Genomic DNA, 25,363 nt, shown 5'->3' on the forward strand with positions numbered 1-25,363 from the left:
GTGCTGTCTGTTTCACCACCATAGATAGTAGGCTACTTGGCTGTTTACACTGTTTACTGTGCTGCTACGTTGTGTTTGACACTTTTTTTCTCAATGTGTTCCGGGACCTCAGAGCTCCCCGGATACTCCCCCCCCCCCTATGTGTTCTGGGATCTTTCGATTTACAAATAAAGCACTGCATGCGGAGGTAGGATTTATCAAGCCATCAATGGTCGAAAAGAAGACTCAAATTATTCTGGTTATTAGTGATCAAGTTAGAAAAATGAGTCAGTACGGCATTGTTTAATTGCCTAGTTAAACAGTGCATTTGGAAAGTCTTTAGGTCCCTTCATTGTTTCCACATTTCCACATTTAATCCAGGCCCTGCAGCGCCTAGCTCCACTCCCATTCCCCAAGCACTCTCATTTGTTGACTTCTGTAACCGTTAAAGCCCTGGTATTATGCATGTTAACATTAGAAGCCTCCTCCCGAAGTTTGTTTTATTCACTGCTTTAGCACACTCTGCCAACCCAGATGTCCTAGTCGTGTCTGAATCCTGGTTTGGGAAGGCCACCAAAAATCCTGAAATGTCCATCCCTAACTATAACATTTTCCCACAAGATAGGGGACAGAGTTGCAATCTACTGTAGAGATAGCCTGCAGAGTTGTGTCATACTATCCAGGTCTGTGCACAAACAATTTGAGCTTCTACTTCTAAAAATGCACTTTTCCAGAAACAAGTCTCCCATCGTTGCTGCTTGTTATAGACCACCTTCTGCCCCAGCTGTGCCCTGGACAACATATGTGAGTTGATTGCCCCCATCTATCTTCAGAGCTCGTACTGTTAGGTGACCTAAACTGGGACATGCTTAATTAACACCCCGGCCGTCCTACAATCTAAGCTAGATCTCACACAAATGATCAATGAACCTACCAGGTACAACACCAAATCGGTAAACATGGGCACGCTCATAGATATCATCCTGACCAACCTGCCCTCCAAATACACCTCTGCTGTCTTCAACCAGGATCTCAGCGATCACTGCCTTATTGCCTGCGTCCGTAATGGGTCTGCGGTCAAACGACCAACCCTCATCACTGTCAAACGCTCCCTTTAAACACTTCAGCGAGCAGGCCTTTCTAATCGACCTGGCCCGGGTATCCTGGAAGGATATTGACCTCATTCAATCAGTAGAGTATGCCTGGTTATTCTTTAAAAGTGCTTTCCTCACCATCTTAAATAAGCATGCCCCGTTCAAAAAATGTAGAACCAGGAACAGATATAGCCCAGCACAAAAACATCCTGTGGCGTACTGCATTAGCATTGAATAGCCCACATGAACTTTTCAGTGAAGTTAGGAACCAATATACACAGGCAGTTAGGAAAGCAAAGGCTAGCTTTTTCAAACAGAAATGTGCACAAATTCCAAAAAGTTCTGGGACACTGTAAAGTCCATGGAGAACAAGAGCACCTCATTCCAGCTGCCCACTGCACTGAGGCTAGGAAACTCTGTCACTACCGATAAATCCATGATAATTGAGAATTTCAATAAGCATTTTTCTACAACTGGCCATGTTTTCCACATGGCTACCCCTACCCTGGTCAAAACCCCTCCACCCCCCACAGCAACTCGCCCAAGCCTCCCCATTTCTCCTTCACCCAAATCCAGATAGCTGATGTTCTGAAAGATCTGCAAAATCTGGACCCCTACAAATCAGCTGGACTAGACAATCTGGACCCTCTCTTTCTAAAATGATCCGCCACAGTTGTTGCAACCCCTATTACTAGCGTTTTCAACCTCTCTTTCGTATCGCCTGAGATCCCCAAAGATTGGAAATCTGCTGTGGTCATCCCCCTCTTCAAAGGGGGTGACACTCTAGACCCAAACTGTTACAGAACTATATCTATCCTACCCTGCCTTTCTTAAGGTCTTCAAAAGCCAAGTTAACAAACAGATCACCGACCATTTTGAATCCCACTGTACCTTCTCCATTATGCAATCCGCTTTCCGAGCTGGTCATGGGTGTACCTCAGCCACACTCAAGGTCCTAAACGATATCATAACTGCCATCGATAAGAGACAATACTGTGCAGCAGTATTCATCGACATGGCCAAGGCTTTCGACTCTGTCAATCACCACATTCTTATCGGCAGACTCAACAGCCTTGGTTTCTCAAATGACTGCCTCACCTGGTTCACCAACTACTTCCCAGAGAGTTCAATGTGTCAAATCGGAAGGACTGTTGTCAGGACCTCTGGCAGTCTCAATGGGGGTGCCATAGGGTTCAATTCTTGGGCCTACTCTTTTCTCTGCATACATCAATGATGTTGTTCTTGCTGCTGGTGATTCTCTGATCCACCTCTACGCAGACAACACCATTCTGTATACTTCTGGCCCTTCTTTGGACACTGTGTTAACTAACCTCCAGATGAGCTTGAATGCCATACAACTCTCCTTCCGTGGCCTCCAACTGCTCTTAAATGCAAGTAAAACTAAATGCATGCTCTTCAACCGATTGCTGACCGCACCAGCCCGCCCGTCCAGCATCACTACTCTGGACGGTTCTGACTTAGAATATGTGGACAACTACAAATACCTAGGTGTCTGGCTAGACTGTAAACTCTTCTTCCAGACTGACATTAAGCATCTCCAATCCAAAGTTAAATCTGGAATTGGCTTCCTATTTCGCAACAAAGCATCCTTCATTCATGCTGCCAAACATACCCTCGTAAAGCTGACTATCCTACCGATCCTTGACTTCGGCGATGTCATTTACAATATAGCCTCCAACACTCTACTCAGGAAATTGGATGCAGTCTATCACAGTGCCATCAGTTTTGTCACCAAAGCCCCATATACTACTCACCACTGCGACCTGTATGCTCTCGTTGGCTGACCCTTTCTTCATATTCGTTGCCAAACCCACTGGCTTCAGGTCTCTCTTTACTTGGTAAAGCCCGCCTCAACTCAGCTCACTGGTCACCCGTAGCACGCGCTCCAGCAGGTATATTTCACTGGTCACCCCCAAAAGCCAATTCCTCCTTTAGCCGCCTTTCCTTCCAGTTCTCTGCTGCCAATGACTGGAACGAATTGCAAAAATCTCTGAAGCTGGAGACTCATATCTCCCTCTCTAACTTTAAGAACTAGCTGTCAGAGCAGCTCACAGATCACTGCACCTGTACATAGCCCATCTGTAAATAGCCCATCCAACTACCTCATCCCCATACTGTTATTTATTTTTTGCTCCTTTGCACCCCAGTGTCTCTACTTGCACATTCATCTTCTGCACATCTATCACTCCATTGTTTAATTGCTAAATTGTAATTACTTCACCACTACGGTGAATGATGGTCAGAGCCCTGGTGGCCTGCAGGTCCTGGAGCAAAGCCAGTAGGGGGTCGTAGACCTTACACTGCCTCTGGCCCATGCACTAAAAACCCTGTCAGATAACCTGAGCGGTGAGGGTTTGGTGTGAGATGGCTGTCGCCTTCCACATGGGCAGAGCACAGATGATGATACGCACTCAGCATCTATAGCCCAGCTGACATCATCCTGATGGAGCCCTGGCAGTCTGGACGGATTGAGCTGAAGGAGGGAGTGATTGAGAGACAGAGGGGAGAGAGTATAGCTTGTACGGTGGATAGGTTGTCAATGAAGAACAAACTTCCTCTACGGCTCTGAAAACAGGGTTACTGTGAAAAAGGGACAGAAAGGGCAGGAGTTTTGTCATCTTTCTGTCTCTCTGTATCTCTCTTTCTCCCAAGTGAAACTCGTTTCCAAAGGTGTCACATCTGACCAGATTACTCTCCTAACTAAAACACACCCCACACAGACAGACAGACAGACAGACAGAGACAGACAGACAGATATTTCAAAACCTATACCTCCTTTACATAATGAGGTGTGTTTTGGCAACAGGAAGTGACATGTATGCTGAGCCCCGCACAAATCTGAATGTTCTATGGTGTCAATAATTAACTAAGGCCAGGACCTTCAGCCCTTCAGCCCTGCTGCTGCTGCTGTCCCCTCAGAATGACTCTTATATCTGTCACACACACACAGGCACACGCAATGATACACACACATAAACACACACAACCGTTCAATCTGTGTCTTACCTGCACACTGTCTGTCGCACACATTCACCGCATACATTACATTTGGCTGCTGTATGCTGATTACTGTACAGGGGGGGGCTCTCTCTCTGTCTGTCGCTCTGTTGCTCTCGCTCTCTCTCTCTCTCTATCTGTCTCTGTTTCTGTCTGTCTCTCTGTCTATCTCTCTCTCTCTCTCTTTCTGTCTCGCTCTCTCTCTTTCTTTCTCTCTGTCTCTCTCTCTCTCTCTGTCTCTATATCTCTCTGTCTCTCTCAACATTTGGGGAACCAATTAGAAATCTGGTCCCTCGATCCCATATTTACCATAATGCTATAATATTGATGGATATCCTACATCAGTTTTAGCTGTATAAACACTTCCCTGTTTGATATTCAAAGTCTGATTCCATAGATCACCTACAGTGTAAACTCTTGAGACCTCCCTCAGCTCAACATTATGTAGTTATCTTAATGTATAATATGTAGAGTGGAAACCTCCCTCAGCTCAACATTATGTAGCTATCTCAATGTATTCTATCTAGAGTGGAAACCTCCCTCAGCTCAACATTATGTAGTTATCTTAATGTATAATATGTAGAGTGGAAACCTCCCTCAGCTCAACATTATGTAGTTATCTCAATCTATTCTATCTAGAGTGGAAACCTCCCTCAGCTCAACATTATGTAGTTGTCTCAATGTATTCTATCTGGAGTGGAAACCTCCCTCAGCTCAACATTATGTAGTTATCTCAATGTATTCTATGTAGAGTGGAAACCTCCCTCAGCTCAACATTATGTAGCTATCTCAATGTATTCTATCTGGAGTGGAAACCTCCCTCAGCTCAACATTATGTAGTTATCTCAATGTATTCTATGTAGAGTGGAAACCTCCCTCAGCTCAACATTATGTAGTTATCTCAATGTATTCCATCTAGAGTGGAAACCTCCCTCAGCTCAACATTATGTAGTTATCTCAATGTATTCTATGTAGAGTGGAAATCTCCCTCAGCTCAACATTATGTTGTTATCTCAATGTATTCTATCTAGAGTGGAAACCTCCCTCAGCTCAACATTATGTTGTTATCTCAATGTATTCTATCTAGAGTGGAAACCTCCCTCAGCTCAACATTATGTAGCTATCTCAATGTATTCTATCTAGAGTGGAAAACCTCCCTCAGCTCAACATTATGTAGTTATCTCAATGTATTCTATCTAGAGTGGAAACCTCCATCAGCTCAACATTATGTAGTTGTCTCAATGTATTCTATCTGGAGTGGAAACCTCCCTCAGCTCAACATTATATAGTTATCTCAATGTATTCTATCTGGAGTGGAAACCTCCCTCAGCTCAACATTATGTAGTTATCTTAATGTATTCTATCTAGAGTGGAAACCTCCCTCAGCTCAACATGATGTAGTTATCTCAATGTATTCTATCTAGAGTGGAAACCTCCCTCAGCTCAACATGATGTAGTTATCTCAATGTACTGTGTCTAGAGTGGAAACCTCCCTCAGCTCAACATTATGTAGTTATCTCAATGTATTCTATCTAGAGTGGAAACCTCCTTCAGCTCAACATTATGTAGTTATCTCAATGTACTGTGTCTAGAGTGGAAACCTCCCTCAGCTCAACATTATGTAGTTATCTCAATGTATTCTATCTAGAGTGGAAACCTCCCTCAGCTCAACATTATATAGTTATCTCAATGTATTCTATCTAGAGTGGAAACCTCCCTCAGCTCAACATTATGTAGTTATCTCAATGTATTCTATCTGGAGTGGAAACCTCCCTCAGCTCAACATTATGTAGTTATCTCAATGTATTCTATCTAGAGTGGAAACCTCCCTCAGCTCAACATGATGTAGTTATCTCAATGTACTGTATCTAGAGTGGAAACCTCCCTCAGCCCAACATTATGTAGTTATCTCAATGTATTCTATCTAGAGTGGAAACCTCCCTCAGCTCAACATGATGTAGTTATCTCAATGTATTCCATCTAGAGTGGAAACCTCCCTCAGCTCAACATTATGTAGTTATATCAATGTATTCCATCTAGAGTGGAAACCTCCCTCAGCTCAACATTATGTAGTTATCTCAATGTATTCTATCTAGAGTGGAAACCTCCCTCAGCTCAACATTATGTAGTTATCTCAATGTATTCTATCTAGAGTGGAAACCTCCCTCAGCTCAACATTATGTAGTTATATCAATGTATTCCATCTAGAGTGGAAACCTCCCTCAGCTCAACATTATATAGTTATCCCAATGTATTCTATCTGGAGTGGAGACCTCCCTCAGCTCAACATTATGTAGTTATCTCAATGTATTCTATCTAGAGTGGAAACCTCCCTCAGCTCAACATTATGTAGTTATCTCAATGTATTCTATCTAGAGTGGAAACCTCCCTCAGTTCAACATTATGTAGTTATCTCAATGTATTCTATGTAGAGTGGAAACCTCCCTCAGCTCAACATTATGTAGTTATCTCAATGTATTCTATCTAGAGTGGAAAACCTCCCTCAACTCAACATTATGTAGTTATCTCAATGTACTGTATCTAGAGTGGAAACCTCCCTCAGCTCAACATTATGTTGTTATCTCAATGTATTATATCTGGAGTGGAAACCTCCCTCAGCTCAACATTATGTAGTTATCTCAATGTATTCTATCTAGAGTGGAAAACCTCCCTCAACTCAACATTATGTAGTTATCTCAATGTACTGTATCTAGAGTGGAAACCTCCCTCAGCTCAACATGATGTAGTTATCTCAATGTATTCCATCTAGAGTGGAAACCTCCCTCAGCTCAACATTATGTGCTTATCTGAGTGTATTCTGAGTGAACCAGGTAAATCACATGGGGTACCTGGTAGTCATGATACAGTAACTCACACTGCCACCTACTGGTTGATAATGTAAGTACCACTTTCTCTTGTACAAGCAGAATTAGAATTAGAGTCTGTGGAACAGTAGCATTAACATTGTAAAAATTATAATTTCACAAACATTAAACAAGCATCAGATAATCAATGTTATATAGCTCATTGCCAATTCACTGATGTCTATGCTCTTCTTTAAAGTGTCCTCTTTCTTTTCCTCCTACTTCATCTCTCTCTCCATCCCTCTCTCCATCCCTCTCTCGCTCCATGTTCGATCCACACTGAGTCACGGGTCAGATAGAGCAGAGACTGCAAGACAAAAACTATCCGGTCAATTGGCTCCAGTCCACAAACCCCAGATGGATCAATATGAGATACAGTAGGCCAATACCTAATGACCCAATATATTATATCATATGCAACCTTGTTAGGATAGAATGGAATTGCAATTTCATCTCACAATAGTATAGTTTGTATTTAAATAATGTCATAATTGACAGACTACGAGTTATATTAGCATTACAATAATGTACCACTACTATACACCACCATAATTCCACTATAATTATCTGTCTGACTATGTCACTGTATCCCCCACTCTCAGATGGTGTCTCTGGGGAAGTTTGGATATGTAAAAAACACATTTCCAATTGGCAAGTGTATATAATACACTCTTGTACATGTGTAAAATACAACAAATGTATATAATACACTCTTGTACATGTGTAAAATACAACAAATGTATATAATACACTCTTGTACATGTGTAAAATACAACAAATGTATTCGCCCACCTAATTATTACTATTATTGTTATTTCCTCCCTGACAACTATGTTTTTACATCCTGTGGTCCCAGACCTGTTTGTGCTGTCTTGCCTCAAAGTCCATGGCAGTTGGCAAGACAGCACAAACAGGTCTGGGACCGCAAACAGATCGCACTGTCTTGAAGAAGTTTTTCTCAAATGACACCCCCCTTCTCCTCGTTAGCAGTCAGAACCACAGCCCAGTTCAACACACTAATGACCTCTCTCTGCCACCATATAAATCAGGGCATAAAACTAGTCGTTAAAGTCCCATTCCACTGCTGTTATTGTAAAAAAACATTTAGGAAAGAGAGAGAAAGCAATACTTACTCCGGTGCTGGGTGGTGACACTCTATTCTAGTTTATGGGGAGAGGGTCCACTGCCCCAGAACCAAGCCAAGTTGGCTGTTTCATTCCAGAAAGATTCTGTTAGAGGACCCATAGGAAAGCTATGGACCATTAATTTAAAAAAAACTTTTTTTTATAGACCTGAAAACTTGTGATTAGAGAAAGACTGGAAGTTCAATGAAGAATGTTATTATTGTATTAAACAAACGCGCATATTTTACTTAGTGTGGTCCACTGACTACTTTTTACACGTATCTGTTTTATTCCTCCCCCAACTGTCCTAAGAAGGAAACCCCCAGCTAGGTGACTCCTCTCCCCCATGTGGGCAACATGCCACCCTCTGGGACAGGTGTTAGTGGTGATGGAGGGGGCTCAGGGATTGGACCTGGCAGCCTGCCATACCAGTGGGACGTAGGTCTTGTTTTAGTCTCTATTTACTATAGATTTTTCAGCTGTACAATGCAATCTTATCTTGTTCACTCCGTGTCTGGCTCGATTGTCATCCATCATTCCTGGCTCACTGTGACACGGGCTTGGACTGGAGAACGGGCAGGCACACAGGCGGGGGTAGACGAGAGAGGAGCAGACACTCAGACGGACAGACAGTCAGAGACAAAAATGCACGCACCAATGCTCATTGCCTTCAGAAAGTATTCATAACCCTTGAATTATTCCACATTTTGTTGTGTTACAGGCTGAATTCTAAATTGACTAAAAATATCTATATTATTCTCACCCATCTACACACAATACCCCATAATGACAAAGTGAAAACCTGGATTTGTACAATATTTGCACATTATTATTTTTTTAATTATTCAAGCTCTGTCAAGTTGGTTGTTGATCATTGATAGACAAGCATTTCCAAGTCGCCATAGATTTTCAAGTCGATTTAAGTCAAAACTGTACCTAGGCCACTCAAGAACATTCAATGTCAACTTGGTTAGCAAATCCAGTGTATATTTGGCCTTGTGTTTTAGGTTATTGTCCTGCTGAAAGGTGAATTTGTCTCCCAGTGTCTGTTGCAAAGCAGACTTTTTTGAATGACAACCTCATCTCTGTTCCCCACACAGACAATTATCTGTAAGGTCCCTCAGTCGAGCATTGAATTTCAGACACAGATTCAATCACAAAGACCAGGGAGGTTTTCCGATGCCTCGCAAAGAAAGACACCTATTGGTAGATGGATTTAAAAAAGAAGACATTGAATCTTGTCACGAACCTGCTCAAAGCCCGTAACAAAAGGGAGACAACGTGGAGATAAGGAGTAACAAATATATATTTATTAAATAAAGTAAACTAAGTACAATATATAATGGTGTGTGTAATCAGTAGTGTAAGTGAGTGTTTTGCATGCATGAATGTGATAATGCAGGGTGTTGAAAGGTGCCAAAGCAAACAACCAAAAGGCCACCAAGATTCACAACAAAATCTAGAAAGGTGTCTGCATGGAGAGAGTCTCTTCCATGAATGGGGAAGTGGTGTATTTATCCTGGGACACACCGGGCCCAGGTGTTTCCTATGTAGCTGACGACCCTCCCAACTCCGCCCACCGGCATCCTAATAAGGAAACAAGAACAAAGAGAGAATACGGCAGACAGAGTGGGAGGGTCATTTACAATATCCCTTTGAGCATGGTAAAGTTATTAATTACACTTTGGATGCTGTATCAATACACCCAGTCACTACAAAGATACAGACGTTCTTCCTAAACACAGTCGCTGGAGAGGAAGGAAACCTCTCAGGGATTTCACCATGAGGTCAATGGTGACTTTCAAACAGTTACAGACTTTAATGGCTGTGATAGGAGAAAACTGAGGATGCAGGCAGGTCACCTGTGATACAAGTCAGAATTCGATGTCCATCCATGTCTGAGGACGTTGGGAGATGATGTGGAACCCGGCCACTAGGGGAAACAGTGAGGGCTGTTACCTTCAAGTACGTTTTGGTTTTGTTGTGTGGAAATTAGATTTTAGATGGGTGTAAGCATCTGCCTTTAATATGAAAGGTTGCACGTTCAAGTCCAGTGATAGAATCATTTTTTGGTATTTCGTTTTTGTTTTAAGCCTATGCCAAACCTTAACACTTACCTTAACCATTCAGAGTTAATGCCTAAATGCAACCCTAACCTTAAAAATGCAGAGTTAATGCCTAAACTTAACACTTACCTTAACCATTCAGAGTTAATGCCTAAATGTAACCCTAACCTTAAAAATGCAGAGTTAATGCCTAAACTTAACACTTACCTTAACCATTCAGAGTTAATGCCTAAATGTAACCCTAACCTTAAAAATGCAGAGTTAATGCCTAAACTTAACACTTACCTTAACCATTCAGAGTTAATGCCTAAACTTAACCTTAAACACGTCAAGTGTGGAGTTTGGAACAAACATGGATGAACATCTAATTCTGAAAAGAAGGAAGCCTGTACAGAATAAAAAATATTCCCAAACGTGAATCCTGTTTGCATTAACAACCTAAAGTAATACTGCAAAAAAATTGTCTAAGAAATTAACTTTATGTCCTGAGAGTACCTCTTCATATTTTCAAGCATGATGATGGCTGCATCACGTTATGGGAATGCTTGTCATTGGCAAGGACTAGGGAGGTTTTTTAGGATAAAAATAAATGGAATGTAGCTAAGCCCAGGGAAAGTATTGGAGGAAAAGCTGGTTCAGTCTGTTTTCCAACAGACACTAGGAGATAAATTCACCTTTCAGGAGGACAATAACCTTCAACACAAGGCCAGATATACATTGGAGTTGCTTACCAAGACGACATTGAATGTTCCTGAGTGAGCTAGTTACAGTTTTGACTTAAATCGTCTTGAAAATCTATGGCAAGGTCAATGATCAACAACCAACTTGACAGAGCTTGACAAATTTTGAAAATAATCATGTGCAAATATTGTTCAACCCAGGTGTACAAAGCTCTTAGAAACTTACCCAGAAAGACTCACAGCTGTAATTGCTGCCAAAGGGGATTCTAACACGTATTGACTCAGGGGTGTGAATACTTACGTAAATGAGATATTTCTGTATTTCATTTTCAATACATTTGCTAACATTTCTAAACGTGTTTTCACATTGTCATTATGGGGCATAGCGTGTAGATGGGTGAGAAGAAAATATTTCATCAATTTTGAATTCAGCCTGTAACACAACAGAATGTGGAATAAGTCAAGGGGTATGGCTACTTTCTGAAGGTGCTGTATATATATATATACAGATGACTGGCTCCTCTCTGTTACCTTTGACCTTTTTCAATTTGAAGCGAGGAGAGGATGGAAGACAAGAGTTGAGCAGGCCTATTGAGAACCTCTCATGGAAACAAATGTGCTTGTATGAAATGAGTGTCACGGTTGCCATGATGAGGAGACCAAGGCGCAGCGTTGTAAGCGTACACTTATTTAATAGAAGAACGAACACTGAACAAAACAACAAAACGAACCGTGAAGCTAATATGGCTAGTGCAGACAGGCAACTAAACATAGAATAGCAACCCACAAAATAACCAAGGAATATGGCTACCTAAATATGGTTCCCAATCAGAGACAACGATAAACAGCTGCCTCTGATTGAGAACCAATCTAGGCAACCATAGACAAACACCGAGACATACAAAACCCCATAGACAATACAAAAACTAAACAAACCACCCTTGTCACACCCTGACCCAACCAAATAATAAAGAAAACAAAGATAACTAAGGTACGCCCCCCCCCCCCCCCCCGCAAACCTAAACCTATATGGGAGGGTCTGGGTGGGTATCTAACCTCGGTGGGGGCTTTGGTTCTGGACGCCGCCCCCCTTCTTTACACTGAGTCCGCTCTTGTAGCACTGACCCGTGGATCATCGCCGGATGCTCTGGACTGCGGATCCTCACCGTAGGCCCCGGCTGGGGACCCTCGCTGCGTGGATCATCGCCGGATGTTCTGGACTGGGAACCGTCCCTTAGTTTAATATCCAGGCAACTGCTGTTAATTTATGCGCACATAGAAGTAGAACGGGTTCCAATTAGAACACCGAATTGATAATAACAATTCATTAATAATACAATAATCTGTACAAAGTACACAGGAAATAGCTTAAATTAAACGATGTTGAATGGCTCTTTGAACTGTGTTGAACTGTGTCTAATGTAAACTATAGGCTACAGGAGCAAGCACTTTGCAAGGCAGATGTGGATTCTACTCTGATCCTTTAGCATCATCCACTGGAAGATAACATAAAGTGCAGGGTGGGCTTCAAACAATGTCTCCTTCGCAGTATTAGCAAAGGACCGCTAGAAAGCGCCGTTGTATAGACAGACGTGTGATGGTGCAGTAGCAGGCTACACGCTACCACAGGGTGCCTAAGACGCAGAGGCCGAGCGTAAGTAAGCTGTCAACAGTAGCCTGTCAAAGCGCACACTGCTTACATTAAAATAGTTTCGTTTCCAAAAACTAAAACAAAAACACTTCTGCAAGGCTGATAACATCTCCAGTTTTAGCCTGTTTTGTTTGTTTGGCTCGCCTGTAATTTAGGCTATGTTACGATGTATCAAACATTTTAATTAGCATGTTTACATTGTGTGAAATGTTACACTATATTACACTAACAGTGGGCCATATGAACAGAAATATGTCGTAGATCTTTCTTTTTTTTTATCTCAGTGGGCAACGATAACTTTACGCATGTGGATTAGACTACACCAATACATTTCCTTATGAGGGAAAAGCACAAAATGAACACATATAATGACCTATTTGTTAATTAGGCTACTTATTTTATTATTGTCGACTTTTGTTCATATGGGAAATGTAGGTTAAACTTAAAAAACAAAATAATAATGCAAAGGGTATTAAAGCAATGAAGAGAAGAATGCCAAATATGTATATGTATATATATTTCTGTGAAGTAGTAGCGTATGAATTGTCTTCAAGATGGCATGACAACTCAAGTCCGTGAGAAACAAATACTAACAGGTGTACTGTAGCCTACAGAATATCTGTATTTTACTGGAGGCTATTTTACGTCATTGAATAGTAAATAGTGTGAACTAGATCATCTGATAGCAAAAACAACACGAATATCTATTTTCTCATGTCGACATGTTTTGAAAGTAAATTCAAATGTCAAAAGTGTCCACTTTGATGAAGGAACCTGCCTGTTAATTAAAGGCCTGTGATTGGCCCATTGGTGTTGACAGTCTTCGGGAACACCGATGGTATCACTACCAATAAACTCTAATGATTTGATAGGCCTAGTTATTTTATGATGTATTAACCTTTAAAATGGAATGTATGCCTATTATGTGACGTCGTAATAGTATGTCGTCAGTGCAAGATGTGGAGTGCTTTTGCGCAAGAACCAACATTAGAGTATTATTTAGTGGACAAAATATGGTGGGAGCCTATGGACTGCTAAAATATGGTGGTAGCTTATGGACTGCTAAAATATGGTGGTAGCCTATGGACTGCTAAAATATGGTGGTAGCCTATGGACTGCTAAAATATGACATTCTTAAATATAGCCTATTTAATAAAGCGTATAGCCTATCGGGCTGTATCATTGTAACATACGTTTCTTTAACCCATTGGTTACCGAAGGCACGGAGATCGATGTCCAAAATTAATTAAATAGTACTATTTACTTTATTATATCCAATTAAATCGATCCGTAAAGTGCACTCGCATCCTTTCCTCTCCACTATAAATTGTTGTTTTCCATGCAGTAATAGGGTAATGGTTCATATTTATTCTTATGATCATATGCAATGGTCCTATATTTTCTCCATATTTGTTGCCAAGAATCCTTCCACTTGGATGTGCTGTCTCCCAAGGTTCACGTTCATTTCCAACCTCTCTCTCTCCCTCTCCTTCTCTATTGGCCCGGCCCCCCTGATCTCTCTGTCCATTGGCGTCTTCGGGGTCCCTTTCTTTTTTCATATACGGATCCAGTAATGACTGTCCATTGGTTTTGTTATTCCTTCTCCACCTCCTACTCCCCAGCGTTGCCCTGCCCATGTGTTGTATCTCTATGTCCATCCATCGACTGACGTTCAAGTTCGTAGGAACGTCACGTCCGCACTTGAACTTGCAGCTCAGGGGGCTTTGCTCATATCCCTCTCTCTGTCTTTGCAAAAAAGTCATGAAGACTGCCGCACAGCCCGTACCCCGCGCGTCATCGTGATGTGATCTATAATTCATTTTTTTGGATGTCAAACGCATCGATGAAGACATTTTATCTGGAGTCTATTACGTTGTAGGACGCCTCTGCCAATGTGAACTAAGCTGAACGCCACCACTTACCAACATGTCTCGCCGCAAGCAAGGCAAACCCCAGCACTTGAGCAAGCGGGAGTTTTCGCGTAAGTAGAATTGAAAATTGCTTCTTTTATAATCTGGTAAACAAGAACACACAGCAGCCTCTTCTCAAAGTATTTGGAGAATGTTTGTGGGCAACTGGACTTGACGCGGACCCGTGGACATAACCTAAAAGCGTGTCAAGAACGCCGTCATTGAATCGGATAACTTTCTATCCAAAAAAGTTGGACCTTGGAAAATATTGTATATTTGGTAAACAATAACGTCTAAGGCTATTTTACATGTATGTGCCGATGCTACAACACAGGCTTCTTTCGCTATTAAAGGACATCTAGGCTGTAGTGGAGGGATACCTTTTTGCCTATCAAGGTATCCTGTGAATATTTATATTTAGTCATATCAGTTTCCGACATGGAATACGCTACGAAAAGCAAAGTGTATCCCCAAATAAGCAATTCCACTTTGTTATTACTATTTGTTTTGATAGCGTAGATTTTTTTTCGAGAGATGTTTTCTTTTTTTTTGAATGGGGAGAACGGGGTGTTTACATACTCATAGCCCATACAGAAGACCTCGTGTGTGGAACGTAGCCAGCGTTGATATCGAGGGATATAGGAGTTCACGATCCAAGAATAACTGCACCCCCGTATAACCTAGTGATCAAATTACATTGTTATCGTTTACACCGTGAGTTAATGTGAATGGATGCAATAAGCATTGGAACAATTGGAGACGTTCGATTACATCTACTATTGGACGCTACGTTACATTTAACGAAGAGGTTAATTTTCAGAGAGGGGACACGGGAGGCTTTTATGCAATAACCTATTACATTTGGACAGGCATACTGAAGTGGTGTTTTAGAGTCATTTATGAGTTATACATGTATATTCAATAAGATATTGCTTTTATGCTGTTTATGCCGTGGTGTATAATGGCATGATTTCAACTGTGCTCATTTCCTTTTTTTACGTTACCGGGGGCTATATCATTTAGAAACTAGTTTAAATAATATGATTTTCCGTATATATATATATATATATATAAAAAGTTTTGTTCCACATATTGTGTAAATCGCTACAATGTTTCCACCCGGTTGTTTCTCTTTTGCCATTCAATTCTCGGAGGAAGCAAATTAGGTTCTCGTAACAAATGCCTTCAATTATAGTATATCTATGGACGGTGCCGGTAGGGGGCAGAATATGATTGTGGACATACACGTCGATGAACTTGAACTTGATCTAGGCTACTTTATTGCTTTGTCTACGTTGCCTACTAGACCAAGCGCAGTTGTTCGTGGTCGTATATTTGATGTTCATTGTTATGCCACTGTGATATCTAATCAATAGACCTATTATAGTATTCCAAATAAATTAAAAGTGAATCATTTCAATAGATTTCTTCAAGGATATTCAGTATTTTCCATTTCATTCGAAGATGGATAAAACAATGGCCATCTGAGAACGTTTTATTTTCTGCAAGAAGTGATCAGTAGGCAAAATGTGACATCATTTCAAACATCCATAGGCCACTGTGAGCGACCTCTGTGATATGCGTAGTTTTCAGTTAAGTAGTCTCACATTGGACCCTAGAGCATATTGCATGCCTATTCACTCTTGCCGATACAACAAATTTGATTATTTGCGTTTGAAGGTAGACTTTTTCGCACAGAGCCTCAGTCAGACTGCTATGTCCTGACAGCATAAGCTGTAGGAATTCAACACAAATTAAAAGGAAAAATATTCCTTCAGCCCCTCCTCCCCGCCTCCTTCTCGTCTGACCCGACACAGAATTTAAGGTTCAGAACAGACAGCGATAATTCATCACATTTTATCTTAACATCCCAGTTGGGCCTCGAGATGTTGTTTACTGTAGCTAGATGAACTATTTTTAAAAAAAAATGCTCCTTGACTGCGTGTATACATAAGGGACCTACTCCACATACACCCCTCAATATCTAACCTCGGTTCACGAGATCCCAGCACTTTTAACGGAAATGGGGTCCAATCATCTTGAACTCAAATTAGAATCTATTTTTTGATTCTCCGAGGTGTTAGGTTCATTAAAAACGCGAGATTGGCAGCACAATAAAGAGGGTCAAGCGCCTTAATCGTTCAGGCAGCGAGCAGCACGCTGACTGAACGGTGTCACTGGCAGGCTTATTGAAAAACAGTGCTGTAGTCTTGTCCAAGTCTTCTTCCTTCCTCCCTACTTTCCTTCCTTCCTTCCCCCCTTTCAAATCCGTCTCTCATACCTTTTCTAAGACAGTGCATCACCTGGAAATGCAATCACTATAAACCACAGGTGCCTTCTAGATTATGGTGATATTCATTATAACACTGGAAATCATCATGACAATAACACTGATATTAGTCGTTAAAACGATAGGACTGTGATAGAATCGAATATGATTCTACGGGCCTGCTACTGGATGTTCATTCCCCTCTCTTCGTTGGTTGTGCCTTCTATATTATCAGTAATAATAGTCCTAAAAACGGTAGCAAGAGATGCATATGCAGATTTGCAACACTATAATAACCTATATACCGTGTCTCACTCTTCCTTGAAATGATACTTGAGTGTAGTTCTCAATCAGTGTTTTGTGTCCACGGTCTATTAAGTATCTAACTCTCCTCCATAGTTTGTCAGCTGCCTTGGATGAAATGTCATAGTCCTCTATGTAGATTTCAACCCTGTCATGTATTCTGTATAGAAGTGTAACTGTCTATCTCCCCTCTCCAGCTGAGCCCCTGTTGGCCGTTCTCCCCCCAGACGAGGAGCACGAGGACCACCCCAGGCTGGGGCAGCATGGGGACAACAGGATCCTCCTCAAGGGGGACCAGGACCTGCTCACCTGTGGCCAGTGCCACGCCCGCTTCCCTCTTGCCCACATCCTGCTCTTCATCGAGCACAAGAGGCGGCAGTGCCGCGGCGCCCCCTGCACGGACAAGACGTTAGACGACGGGCACAGGCGGTCGCCCTCCGCGGTTCCCCTCGCCTCGCCCCGTCCCTCCTCAAACAAATGCCGAGACAAACACCCGTCGAGGCGCCCCTTGGAGGTAGCCGTTCAGGTGTCGCCGCGCAACGATGATGAGGATTGTTTATCGACGCCCATCCACGGAATTATCCCCAAGCAGGAGAATATCACAGGTAATGACGTCACCATTACGACGATGATGACGATCGTAACAAATAGGGCTGCCGATGTAAAGAACTTAAGCGACAAGCAAGGTGTTTGGGTCTGAGGTTTACTGTAAGGTTTGGGTGTTGACGATACTTGGATGGTACTTTAACGTTGTGAGTAGGGTTGCAAAATCCCTAAGGTTTCCAGAAATCCAGGTTGGAGGAATCCCGGAATCAGGAAGGAATAAACAGGGATTCCTCAAACCGTTGTTCTCCCAACGGGATTGTTTTGTGAAAACCTGGGAATTTTACAACCCTAGTTGTGAGTAAGTGCCTTTGTTTTGGTGACGCTTAAAAGCAAGGTTATTGGATCATAGACCACAAAAAGGATTTTACAGTCCAAACTGCTCAGAGCAGATGGACTTCGAGTTGGGTTCAATTTTGACTGGTGGCGATGGATATCCACGAGATATGATGTTCTTGCTGCACTGCTGGGTGTCGGGTCGTTGAGTTTATCTCTGCAATGGGGATAGAAGCCCAATATAACTCCCATTCTGCTCTCCTAAAGAAAGAGAGAGGGAGAGAGAGAGAGACGGAAAAAGAGAGAAAGGGCTGCGTCCCAAAAGGAACCATGTTCCCTAAATAGTCCACTACTTTTGATACAGGGCCCGTATATAGTGGGCTCTGATCAAAAGTAGTGCACTGTATAGGGAATAGAGTGCCACTTGGGACGCAAGCCTAGTTTCCGTCTCATGTGGTCTCGCTAGATGTATCTCCATCTCGCTGTGGTTTTCACAGAGACATATCTCTTCCCCTCAAATACATGCCTGCCAACTCATACTCTGGCGCTAAAATATAAAATACATTTTTAAAAAAGTGTAGGAAAGTAATTACGGTGAACTGTCAAGGAAGAGGCATTTATTTGAGGAATCCTACTCGAGCCGCTAATTGTCAGGGTTCTCTTAGTCTTCATTTAGTTAATTAAGGACTTCTTACGGCGGTTGTCTAACCACAGCTAAATGAAGCAAGCGAGAGAAAAAACCATGATGAGCAGCTCAAACAAATAGTTCTGTCTTACAGACGTTGGTGGAAATGAACTTTGTGTGTTTGACGGTTTAATTTTCCTTTTTGAGTTATTATAAACATTTCTAAAAACAATTATGTCTATGAATGCGGGCTTTAGTATAAAGAAACGTAGTGTGCTGCATTGAACTTATCAATGCTTCTGTGGAGGTGAGGCTGGTTTTCAGTTCAATGTTTTATCAGTGAGGGTTCTCCAAATGACAAATACCCAATAGGCAAACACACAGCTCCATGTACAACACAGTGGGGTATAGGTAAGCACACAGCTCCATGTACAATACAGTGGGGTATAGGCAAACACACAGCTCCATGTACAATACAGTGGGGTATAGGCAAACACACAGCTCCATGTACAACACAGTGGGGTATAGGTAAACACACAGCTCCATGTACAACACAGTGGGGTATAGGCAAACACACAGCTCCATGTACAATACAGTGGGGTATAGGTAAGCACACAGCTCCATGTACAACACAGTGGGGTATAGGTAAACACACAGCTCCATGTACAACACAGTGGGGTATAGGTAAACACACAGCTCCATGTACAACACAGTGGGGTATAGGTAAACACACAGCTCCCTGTACAACACAGTGGGGTATAGGTAAGCACACAGCTCCATGTACAATACAGTGGGGTATAGGTAAACACACAGCTCCATGTACAATACAGTGGGGTATAGGTAAACACACAGCTCCATGTACAACACAGTGGGGTATAGGTAAACACACAGCTCCATGTACAACACAGTGGGGTATAGGTAAACACACAGCTCCATGTACAACACAGTGGGGTATAGGTAAACACACAGCTCCATGTACAACACAGTGGGGTATAGGTAAACACACAGCTCCATGTACAACACAGTGGGGTATAGGTAAACACACAGCTCCCTGTACAATACAGTGGGGTATAGGTAAACACACAGCTCCATGTACAATACAGTGGGGTATAGGTAAACACACAGCTCCATGTACAATACAGTGGGGTATAGGCAAACACACAGCTCCATGTACAATACAGTGGGGTATAGGTAAACACACAGCTCCATGTACAATACAGTGGGGTATAGGCAAACACACAGCTCCCTGTACAATACAGTGGGGTATAGGCAAACACACAGCTCCATGTACAATACAGTGGAGTATAGGCAAACACACAGCTCCCTGTACAATACAGTGGGGTATAGGCAAACACACAGCTCCATGTACAATACAGTGGGGTATAGGTAAACACACAGCTCCCTGTACAATACAGTGGGGTATAGGCAAACACACAGCTCCATGTACAATACAGTGGGGTATAGGTAAACACACAGCTCCATGTACAATACAGTGGGGTATAGGTAAACACACAGCTCCATGTACAATACAGTGGGGTATAGGTAAACACACAGCTCCCTGTACAATACAGTGGGGTATAGGCAAACACACAGCTCCATGTACAATACAGTGGGGTATAGGCAAACACACAGCTCCATGTACAATACAGTGGGGTATAGGTAAACACACAGCTCCCTGTACAACACAGTGGGGTATAGGTAAACACACAGCTCCCTGTACAACACAGTGGGGTATAGGTAAACACACAGCTCCCTGTACAACACAGTGTCTATTGGTATGGACCTCAAAGACCTTGATATAGCATAAAGGGTTATTTTGGGATTTTGGCAATGAGGCCCTTTATCTACAGTACTTCCCCTGAGTCTAATGATCTTGTGGATACCCTTTTTACATCTCTGCGTGCGATTTGAAGGAAGTTGCTAACTATCGGTAGCTCAATTACTAACTAGTGTTAGTGTAATGACTCCAGTCATTACGCTAGTTAGCATTAGCTCCCGAAACTAACTCTAACTTCCTTCATACTGAACACAGAGACGTATAAATGGTATCCACGAGTTCATCTGACTCGGGGGAAGTAGATAAATGGACTCATTGCCAAAATCCCGAAGTATCCCTTTAATGTACAATACAGTGTCTGTTGGTATGGACCCCATAGGCCTAGATATAGCTCCATGTACAATACAGTGGCTATGTCACTATGCTATCTGTGTTGGGCTGTGGTCTAGTTATCCTCTATTCTGTCAAATCTAATGACCTCTTGTATTTTATCAGTAATTATGCATCTGTTTGTTAAGCAACACACACACATACACACACACACACACACACACACACACACACACACACACACACACACACACACACACACACACACACACACACACACACCCACTATGCCTCTTGGCTCTAGTCAGCTGCCTCTACAATCTTTCTATGCTCATTTAGATCATGATGCGTAACGTCTCCACATGATATCACTGGGTCACTAACGTTATGCAATGGCCTGTTATTAACAGTACAAGCCTAATGGATCATGTGTGAGTGTGTGTGTGAGTGTGTGTGGTGTGAGTGTGTGTGGTGTGAGTGTGTTTGTGCTTGTGTGTGGTGTTGCGTGAAGTGAGATTGATGAAGGCGTTCTTCGTCATCCTCACGCTCATTTATGAGTTTGTTGCTATCCTCCTTGTCCAGAGAGAGAGAGAGATAAAGAGAGAGAGATAGAGATAGTGAGAGAGAGAGAGAGAGCCACAGCCACACACACACACACACACACACACACACACACACACACACACACACACACACACACACACACACACACACACACACACAATCCCCTTTTTGAAATGCAGAGTCCAACAGTGCTGATGTCTCTATGAAAAATGTAATCCTGTATGTGTGTGTGTGTGTTTGTTTGTGTTATGGACCATTAGGAGGAGCAGACAGAACAGAACAGCGTACCCCCATTTGCATGATAAACAACTTAAGATATGCACAGGGACACACAGGGCGGCTCCACATTATAAACAGAGCAGATGATCAGAAGGACACAGACAGGCTCAGGGTCAGACACAGACAGAGACACAGACAGGGTCAGGCACAGACACAGGGTCAGACACAGACAGGCTCAGGGTCAGACACAGACAGGGTCAGGCACAGACACATGGTCCGACATAGACACAGACAGGGTCAGGCACAGACAGAGACACAGACAGGGTCAGACACAGACACAGACATGGTCAGACACAGACGCAGACATGGTCAGACACAGACATGGTCAGGCACAGACAGGGTCAGACACAGACACAGACATGGTCAGACACAGTCGCAGACATGGTCAAACACAGACATGGTCAGGCACAGACATGGTCAGGCACAGACACAGACATGGTCAGACACAGACACAGACATGGTCAGACACAGACACTGACATGGTCAGGCACAGACAGGGTCAGGCACAGACATGGTCAGGCACAGACAGGGTCAGGCACAGACAGGGTCAGGCACAGACATGGTCAGGCACAGACAGGGTCAGGCACAGACACTGACATGGTCAGACACAGACACAGACATGGTCAGACACAGACATGGTCAGACACAGACACAGACATGGTCAGGCACAGACAGGGTCAGGCACAGACACTGACATGGTCAGACACAGACACAGACATGGTCAGACACAGACATGGTCAGACACAGACAGGGTCAGGCACAGACGCAGACATGGTCAGACACAGACACAGACATGGTCAGGCACAGACAGGGTCAGGCACAGACACTGACATGGTCAGACACAGACACAGACATGGTCAGACACAGACATGGTCAGACACAGACACAGACATGGTCAGACACAGACAGGGTCAGGCACAGACGCAGACATGGTCAGGCACAGACACAGACATGGTCAGACACAGACGCAGACATGGTCAGGCACAGACATGGTCAGACACAGACACAGACATGGTCAGACACAGACAGGGTCAGGCACAGACAGGGTCAGACACAGACACTGACATGGTCAGGCACAGGCACAGACATGGTCAGACACAGACATGGTCAGACACAGACACAGACATGGTCAGGCACAGACATGGTCAGACACAGACATGGTCAGGCACAGACATGGTCAGACACAGACACAGACATGGTCAGGCACAGACATGGTCAGACACAGACACAGACATGGTCAGGCACAGACATGGTCAGACACAGACACAGACAGGGTCAGGCACAGACATGGTCAGACACAGACATGGTCAGGCACAGACATGGTCAGACACAGACACAGACATGGTCAGGCACAGACATGGTCAGACACAGACACAGACATGGTCAGGCACAGACATGGTCAGACACAGACACAGACATGGTCAGGCACAGACATGGTCAGACACAGACACAGACATGGTCAGGCACAGACATGGTCAGACACAGACACAGACAGGGTCAGGCACAGACATGGTCAGACACAGACACAGACATGGTCAGACACAGACATGGTCAGGCACAGACATGGTCAGACACAGACATGGTCAGACACAGACATGGTCAGACACAGACACAGACATGGTCAGGCACAGACAGGGTCAGGCACAGACATGGTCAGACACAGACATGGTCAGACACAGACACAGACATGGTCAGACACAGACAGGGTCAGGCACAGACATGGTCAGACACAGACACAGACATGGTCAGGCACAGACAGGGTCAGGCACAGACATGGTCAGACACAGACATGGTCAGACACAGACACAGACATGGTCAGGCACAGACAGGGTCAGGCACAGACATGGTCAGACACAGACATGGTCAGACACAGACATGGTCAGACACAGACACAGACATGGTCAGGCACAGACAGGGTCAGGCACAGACATGGTCAGACACAGACACAGACATGGTCAGACACAGACATGGTCAGACACAGACACAGACATGGTCAGGCACAGACATGGTCAGACACAGACACAGACATGGTCAGACACAGACAGGGTCAGGCACAGACATGGTCAGACACAGACATGGTCAGACACAGACAGGGTCAGGCACAGACATGGTCAGACACAGACAGGGTCAGGCACAGACATGGTCAGGCACAGACATGGTCAGACACAGACACTGACATGGTCAGGCACAGACATGGTCAGACACAGACAGGGTCAGGCACAGACATGGTCAGACACAGACACAGACATGGTCAGACACAGACAGGGTCAGGCACAGACAGGGTCAGGCACAGACACAGACAGGGTCAGGCACAGACACAGACAGGGTCAGGCACAGACATGGTCAGGCACAGACATGGTCAGACACAGACACTGACATGGTCAGGCACAGACATGGTCAGACACAGACAGGGTCAGGCACAGACATGGTCAGACACAGACACAGACATGGTCAGACACAGACAGGGTCAGGCACAGACACAGACATGGTCAGACACAGACACAGACATGGTCAGACACAGACATGGTCAGGCACAGACATGGTCAGACACTGACATGGTCAGACACAGACACAGACATGGTCAGACACAGACAGGGTCAGGCACAGACACAGACATGGTCAGACACAGACACAGACATGGTCAGACACAGACATGGTCAGGCACAGACAGGGTCAGGCACAGACATGGTCAGGCACAGACGCAGACAGGGTCAGGCACAGACACAGACAGGGTCAGACACAGACGCAGACATGGTCAGGCAAAGACATGGTCAGACACAGACACAGACATGGTCAGACACAGACAGGGTCAGACACAGACACTGACATGGTCAGGCACAGACATGGTCAGACACAGACACAGACATGGTCAGACACAGACACAGACATGGTCAGACACAGACAGGGTCAGGCACAGACACTGACATGGTCAGGCACAGACAGGGTCAGGCACAGACACAGACAGGGTCAGGCACTGACAGGGTCAGGCACAGACAGACATGGTCAGGCACAGACATGGCCAGGCACAGACACAGACATGGTCAGGCACAGACAGGGTCAGGCACAGACACTGACATGGTCAGGCACAGACAGGGTCAGGCACAGACACAGACAGGGTCAGGCACTGACAGGGTCAGGCACAGACACAGACATGGTCAGGCACAGACATGGCCAGGCACAGACACAGACATGGTCAGGCACAGGCACAGACAGGGTCAGGCACAGACATGGTCAGACACAGACATGGCCAGGCACAGACACAGACATGGCCAGGCACAGACACAGACAGGGTCAGGCACAGACATGGTCAGACACAGACATGGCCAGGCACAGACACAGACATGGCCAGGCACAGACACAGACATGGCCAGGCACAGACACAGACATGGCCAGGCACAGACACAGACATGGCCAGGCACAGACACATACATGGTCAGGCACAGGCAGGCACAGACACAGACATGGCCAGGCACAGACACAGACATGGCCAGGCACAGACACAGACATGGCCAGGCACAGACACATACATGGTCAGGCACAGGCAGGGTCAGGCACAGACATGGCCAGGCACAGACACAGACATGGCCAGGCACAGACACAGACATGGCCAGGCACAGACACATACATGGTCAGGCACAGGCAGGGTCAGGCACAGACATGGTCAGACACAGACAGGGTCAGGCACAGACACAGGCAGGGTCAGGCACAGACACAGACATGGCCAGGCACAGACACATACATGGTCAGGCACAGAAAAAGGACTCACATTTTAACCGTCCAACACCACACCAAACCTTCCCTTTAAGGAAGAAACGGACTCACATTTTAACCATCCAACACCCCATCAAACCTTCCCTTTATTAAGGAAAAAATGGACTCAAATTATAACCATCCAACACCCCACCAAACCTTCCCTTTAAGGAAGGAAAGACATCATATTTTGACCAAACA

At 44.1% G+C, this 25,363-nt stretch overlaps 1 protein-coding gene across 1 annotated transcript in view; it reads left to right on the plus strand.

Moving 5' to 3' along the window:
* The first annotated feature begins 13,898 nt into the window (after positions 1-13,898).
* LOC110493483 (BCL11 transcription factor A) overlaps positions 13,899-25,363 on the plus strand; it is a 62,145-nt gene continuing 50,680 nt past the window's right edge. The window contains exons 1-2 of the mRNA XM_090204554.1: positions 13,899-14,457; positions 17,156-17,563. Coding sequence (XP_090060680.1) covers positions 14,403-14,457; positions 17,156-17,563 — 463 coding nt within the window. The 5' untranslated portion in view covers positions 13,899-14,402. The remainder of the gene's footprint in view (positions 14,458-17,155; positions 17,564-25,363) is intronic.

This window comes from Oncorhynchus mykiss, chromosome 17, assembly GCF_057628025.1.
Source record: "Oncorhynchus mykiss isolate SJ-2025 chromosome 17, ASM5762802v1, whole genome shotgun sequence".
Taxonomy (NCBI): domain Eukaryota; kingdom Metazoa; phylum Chordata; class Actinopteri; order Salmoniformes; family Salmonidae; genus Oncorhynchus; species Oncorhynchus mykiss.